Source organism: Apaloderma vittatum, unplaced genomic scaffold (genome assembly GCF_000703405.1).
Source record: "Apaloderma vittatum isolate BGI_N311 unplaced genomic scaffold, ASM70340v1 scaffold26612, whole genome shotgun sequence".
In the NCBI taxonomy this organism is placed as follows: domain Eukaryota; kingdom Metazoa; phylum Chordata; class Aves; order Trogoniformes; family Trogonidae; genus Apaloderma; species Apaloderma vittatum.
The window spans coordinates 6,885-13,579 of NW_009702292.1; the positions used below are offsets into that span (position 1 = coordinate 6,885).

Below are 6,695 nucleotides of genomic sequence, written 5' to 3' on the forward strand. Positions count from 1 at the left end.
AAGAATTGAACCACAGCCCAGGAGACCAGCCGGCTTCACACGGTCGATGCCTCCAGCAAAGTCAAACCAGCCGCCGCTTCGACTGTCCTCTTTGTCCCCTTGAAGGAGGAATTCCCTCTCGAGACAGAGGAGCCTACATTGCCCGGGGCCTGGCCAGCTGCTGTGGCAGCTCACGGCTCTCCGGCTGCTTGGAGTTGGGTGAGGAGAATCCCAGAGTCTCTGGCAGGCTTGACCAGTTGTCGGCAGAGCCTCCTAAAACTGTTTGGAGCTGGTGAAAATGTTGTCTGCAGTGTTGCTCTTGGTGTGTGGGGTGTAGCTGTTCCCCAGCAATGTGGAGAGGAGGCTGTGTGAGTTGGCCAGCCCTGGTCCTAACTGTACAGCTTGAGACGTCGGGCTGGATTGCCTGTTGTGCCTCTCCTTTCACTTCGTGGCCACGGCAGTGCCTCCTCCGCTCACTCTCATACATCCTACACAGATTCCTCACTTTCTCCCTCCAGCATCGGGTGTAAGAAAGATGTTTCTGTTGTCCTGCTGTTGCATTTGTCTTCCTGTCAACTTTGTATTTTATTGAGATATTTCTCTGAGAGCCGAGGGTTTCTCATGCTTGCTTTGAGACCAGTGATGGGCAAACCAGGCTGCCTCTTCCTCTGGATAGGTACAACCTGGATTGGTTGTGTTTTGCCACATGTACTGGGTATCTCTGGGTTGGAGCTGCTGCGGCAGTCTGGCTGGTACGAGTTTGAAACAAAAAAATTCATGCTGAGAAGGTTGGCTGGCAATTAGGCGCTGGGTGCCGTACAAATGCCAACACCATCACTGCTAATCCTGGCTCCTGAGAGACACTTCAGGACAAAGATAGTGGCTTTGAGAAGGGCCTCTGAACCACATCGTCAGCCACTGGTGAGGATAATCGGTAAGTGCTGTGCTGTATCCTCTGGGGGACGTAGGACCCTCAAGATGCAGAGCCTGAGCTGTGCGTTAGAGAACTCTGTGCTGCATGCCCTACGGCCAGGAGCCTGCTCTAGCTCTTCTCCCAGAGCGTAGTGCTGGTGCAGCTCATGAGGGGCTGGGTGGGTGACTGGAGAGCCTGCATCAGGCTGAGCTTTGTACTGGACTGATCTGAGGAGAAGGCTGGTTTTCCTGGCCTCTCTGCATTTTGGGGACGGTTGGCACATCCTGTTTCCGCTTGGCAACTTTGGGGAGGATGATATGGGCTTTAATAACTCCGATCTAGAGCAGAGATGTTAGAGCCTGAGGGACTGTTCTATGTCACCGAGACCCGTTGTTGTCTTTTGTCTCTGTAGCCCATTGAAAAGCTGGTGGCTCTTCTGAACACCCTTGACAGATGGATCGATGAAACTCCACCGGTGGATCAGCCTTCTCGTTTTGGGAACAAAGCCTTCAGGACCTGGTACGCCAAACTAGACCAGGTGAGCATGTTTTTCACGTGTAGTGTTACGTGCAGTTCCTACAGACAGGCAGCGTGCCCAGCAGAGGTAGGAGAACTGTTCTGTCATTGAGTGGCAGCCAGGCAGCCTACAGAGGAGTTGCTCAGATAAGGTGTGAAGGATCCACCTCTTGATATGCCTCACTTACCCCCGATCTGGTGCTGTTTTCTGTTTTTAGGAGAGCATATGGTCCAAGTAAATGCACTTGGCTGGGTCTCCAAGTCCTGTCTGAGCCATGAGGGCCCTCCAAGCCCAAGGAACTGCTTTGCTCTGTGTCTGCTAGCTGACACACAAAATCAAAGGAGGGTTGTGAAACTGCTCAACTTTCTTCAGCTCGGAGCACTTGCCCTGCACCGAGCTCAGGAGGTGACACAGGCACAGTCCGAGCGACAGTGAGCTTGCGGGTGGTCTGCTGCTCTATTAATGCTTTTGTCCTGGAGGTGATTCAGTAACTGGATTGATGTACTGCGATGGTGAAGCTTTTTATTTCCTGCAGCATGTGTGTGGCCTGGATAAGTGTCAGGACAAGCTCTCTCAGAATATCTCCATCTCTGGAGATGGCTTCGTCAGCAGGAGAGTTTGCTCCTCTGTCATGCTGGCTCGGGCCGTTGCAGGAGTGCACCACTGCAGCTCCCACTCCGCAGCAGCATCTGAGCAGGGGGTGACTTGTTCCTGCACTCACTCCAGGGAGTCTTTTGTGCCTTTCAGGAAGCAGAAAAGTTGGTGGCAACAGTGATTCCCAAGCATTTGGCTGATGCTGTGCCAGAAGTGGCCGTGTACCTGAAGGAATCCGTGGGGAACTCCACCCGCATTGACTATGGCACAGGTAGACTCGGGCATGCCTGCTGGGTGGGACTGGACTCCTTTGGGTGATGACCCTTTGGAGTCTGGTGCTGCATTTATTGAAATACGTTATTGCCACTATATTTAGTGCCAGGTTGAAATGAACACCTTCCTTCTAGGGGCTCCTCGCCCCGATATCCAGTGTGGGCTGTAACTGAGGGAGCTGGGAGCAGGGCTGTGCTAGAGCTGTGACACCCTTTGCACATCTCATCGGAGGAAATGTGAACCAAGCTGTGCAAACTCTTCTGAGACAAGCTGCAGGAGCCGCTTTACCACCTGCAGCAGTCCTGCACGTGCTGATCTGCAATAGGCAGTTTGGAGGAGTAAAACAGAATTGCTTGACTTGGAACTAGAGTGGGAATCAAGTTTGTGGTCAGTGGGAGGTGTCTTGGGGTCTGGTGCTCCCTAGAAGTGACATCACTGCTTACAGAGGGGCTTAGAAATCTGAAGGTAGGAGCATTTTGCACCTAAGCGGATACTGAATTGCAGGTTGATGTAACCAAAGTGCCTACAGTTAGACCTAAATCCAGAATTGTGTGCGTGGTCTGCTCCTCTGTCTGGAGGACAGATGCATCCTCACCAAAAGGCAGGAGAGCAGGATGCTGTGGGTGCAAGGAAACACGACGACTGTCGAACCTGGGCGGAGAGAGGAAGAGGTGGACGTGGATTAAAGGATGAAGAGCTGGAGGCTGTGCACTGCTTGCCAGGAAAGCTGCGGCTCGCTGGCACCAGGGGGAGATGTTGTCTTTGGAAAGGGACCTGCTGGCTGGGGTTTTGTCAGCTGGGGAGGAAAATTCAGCCTTTCCTCCCCTCCTTTGTGTCCCAGGACAGAGGTCCGTGTCCTGACTCACAGTGGCTGCACTGTAGGTACACTGTTCTTACACTGGGAGCTGCACTTCTTCATAATGTGGAGCTGCTGATCTTGTACTCTCCCTTCTTCTGTGGCTACTTCCACCAAAAGATACTTCTGGGTTTGCTGGTTGTTTCTTTTCCTTGCTGTTAGCCGAAGGACCAAGCTACTTTCTGGGACGAACTGTTCCTAACAGTGTCATGGGATCTGTGTCCTTCTGACAGGGAGATATTTTTGATGTAGGAGGAAATCTGTTTACTTGCAGCTGTGAGGTTCTTTCCTATCCCCTGAGCGGATGATTCTGCGGTGCTCTGCTTCCCCTGCTCTGCCAGGCACCGGGGAAAGGCCCTGCCGTGCTCCCAGCATGCCCGCTGTTGGAACTGCTTTTCCTCAAGAACTTATTCTTTTCTCAAAGTTAATAATCTTCTTATAAATGTCTAGAAAGTGTACTTTGGGTGGGTGCTGCTTGGGGTTGAAGTACTGTCAGGTCATGGTATTAGTAGGGACGGTAGGGTTGGGGCTTTTCAGATGGGACTGTAGCTGCTGTGATTTCTGAAGAGCCCTTGTGGTGCCTGCAGAAAGGTTTTCTTGGGGACCAGAGACACCCGTGTCACGTGTCTTCATGTCTTTTAACTCCAGGGCATGAAGCTGCATTTGCAGCCTTTCTCTGCTGCCTCTGCAAAATCGGTGTGCTCAGAGTGGATGACCAGATGGCCATTGTCTTCAAAGTATTTAACAGGTGAGGAAATGGAAGGAGAAGGGCTGGAAGCCTTGGGCGGGTCCCTGACAGTGTTCCCTTCCAGCTGTCTGAGATGTGTGAGATGTTCCTGCCTGTTCTGTATGCCAGACTCCTGATTGTGCTCCCTTCCTTCCTCTCGTCCACGCTCATTTGGGGGTAAGAAATTGTAAGAGGAGCCTCCTCCTGGGGTGTGAGCTGGGCAAATCAAGGGCCTTCTGCAAACACGTATTCGTAATTAGAGAGTGTGAGTGCTGAAGGGGTTGCTGGCCTAAGGAAAACAGTCGGAGTGGGAAAACTGAAGACAAATTTAGACAAAGTTAGGATTAACGGATAGTACGGTGACCCATTAGAACTACTCCCTAAGGAGGTGATAGCACCCTGTTTTTTAGAGGATGAGTGTCTTTCTGGAAAGTTACTTCAGTTGAGCACAAGTTACTGAGCTCACTGGGTGAAGCTCTGAGCTTTGTGATAGACAGGAATGTCTGATCAGAGGATTTAACATCTCTACTGCTGCTCTAGGTGTGTTTCCAGCCCAGGAGGTCAAGTTGGTAGTGATGAAACTGGTGGAATGGGTGTTTGGAGTCCAGAGATCTAATCCCACCTGTATCACTGTTTGGTGGCATGGAAAAAATTCCCTTCAGTAGTACTTCCAGCTTTAATTTCCCACCTGAAACAGCGATTGCCGTAACATGGAAAGCTTTCTGAGCATTTTTGAATGTTGTCGGAGGAGAGCGAAGTGTCGGTGTTTTCACATAACAATGGGTGTGGGGGAAGATCCGCACCAACCTAAGACACTGCAGATAAAATAAACCTCTGCCACTTATTAGTCAATATGGTGTAAAAAAAACAACGAACCAACTACCCAGTTTAAAAAGGTGCTGGTATTTGCTGCTGTACGTACCATCAAGCTGCTTTCAGTGACAAAGGAGCTGAATATATATTCTATGTACTGTGCTGTATGTGAGGGTCCTACCTGCAAGTGATGAGGTTGTGTCCTCCTCCAGACTGGTTGTTCTTGTCCTCCTGTAAGCCAGTGAAGACAGAAGAAGACCTCGTCCTGACCCTTCCTTCTCTCTTTGGTCTCAGGTACCTAGAAGTGATGCGAAAGCTTCAGAAGACCTACAGGATGGAACCTGCTGGCAGCCAGGGCGTGTGGGGCTTGGATGACTTCCAATTTCTACCTTTCATATGGGGCAGTTCCCAGCTGATAGGTACTAATAAAAATCCTCTCGTGTTCCAGCCTGCCCCCTGCCCCATCTGTCGAGGTTGTAAAGATGATAGGGCTTGGGTTGACTTTTAAATTCAAATATGTCAAATCTGTGCATGATACAGCAGAGGAGTTTGCTTGGGGCTCGATTTTTTATTTTTTTTTCCCCTCAGCTTTACAAATAAACCTAGTTGCTTAGGTTGGGAGATGGAATGCTTCCTTGTATAGTATGTCTGTCATTATTGCAATGACTACAAGCTTCTTGAAAGAAGAGTCTTGTTTTTGGTGCTAGAAAACACATTTTTTGCCTTGGGGGGTTTACCAGGTGCTCTCACTGCTGAAGCACTGGAGTGGGAGATGAGATGGAACGGAGCAGCTCTGTGCTGACTTCTGAAGAGCTCCAAGGGGAGGAATGTGTTTCTTTTGGAAGAGGGACAGAACCAGACCTGATTGAACTTGGTCTCAGAAGTGGGGTGCCATACAGGTTACTTCCTATTGTCTTACTCTTTTTAGACCATCCAAATCTGGAGCCTCGACACTTTGTTGAAGAGAATGTGGTAAATGAAAACCATAAGGACTTCATGTTCCTGGAGTGCATCCTCTTCATTACAGAGGTAAGGCCTGGAAGGTTTGCCCTGTGGAGAAGTTCTCTTGACATTAGATACCTGGCTCTGGCTGTGGTTTTCTCTTCCTCCTTTGCTTGTTTGTTTGCTCTCATGGAACTGTGCAAATGAACCGTTGTTGCATGTCTGAAGTGCTCTCCTTGAATGAGTTGAGACAGGGCTATCAAGAGGAAAGTATAATTAAGCTAGATGGGCTGTGGATGGCAGTTGAAGGGAGCTGTAACAAGAGCAAACAAATAACCTTGGATCATTACTTGGGCCAGTCAGCGGGAACTTGGATGGAGAAGACCGGAGCCTGCAAGTGCATTAGAAAGATGAAGCAGGAGCTGCAAAACGACTGGGCTTGCCGAGATAACCTCCCTGCCCTCCGGCCGCCGGGTGCTGCCTGGCAGGCCCGGGGCCTCCTTTGCTTAGGGCAGACTCCCAAGCCTCCATGCAGCGTGGTCTCCTCCAGATTCTACCAGAAAAGGCGTCCATTAAATACGTCTTATTTGCAGACTATCCAGAGCAGAGAAGGTGCTGAGATGCACCCAGCTGGCAAGTCAGGACCGTGTTTGTGCTCCAGCACTGTAGGGCCGTTGGGTGAGGGACTGATGATGTTCAGCTCCTTGCCAACTGGTCAGTGGTGTTTCTCAATGGGGGAGCTCGTGGCTTTCTGCTCTTAGCTGCAGTGGGAGATCTGGCCGTGGTTTTACCGTGCCCCTTCCTACGCAGTCTGGGCAGGGAGAGCAAGAACCACACGCTCCGTTGTGGTGAGGGATTTCTTGTCTCTGGCAAGAGAGAGTCGATGGGATTAATTTTGAAGGACAGAACGCGGTGCTCCCCCTTTGTTCTGTTCTCTTTCCCCCTGCTCCTCGCCTCTCTAATTTAGTGATTAGATGAGAAGGGAGGCTACAGAATATCAACTTATGCTTTCATGTAGGAAATTTTCATGGGAGCTTTTGGTGCAAACCCCAGGAGGTGCTGTGCCAAGTCCCGCTGAAGC

At 50.5% G+C, this 6,695-nt stretch overlaps 1 protein-coding gene across 1 annotated transcript in view; it reads left to right on the forward strand.

The window, feature by feature from the left end:
- PPP2R4 (protein phosphatase 2A activator, regulatory subunit 4) overlaps positions 1-6,695 on the forward strand; it is a 13,164-nt gene that overhangs the window by 5,204 nt on the left and 1,265 nt on the right. Inside the window, exons 3-7 of the mRNA XM_009879508.1 lie at positions 1,305-1,430; positions 2,157-2,274; positions 3,781-3,880; positions 4,967-5,091; positions 5,601-5,724. Coding sequence (XP_009877810.1) covers positions 1,305-1,430; positions 2,157-2,274; positions 3,781-3,880; positions 4,967-5,091; positions 5,601-5,724 — 593 coding nt within the window. The remainder of the gene's footprint in view (positions 1-1,304; positions 1,431-2,156; positions 2,275-3,780; positions 3,881-4,966; positions 5,092-5,600; positions 5,725-6,695) is intronic.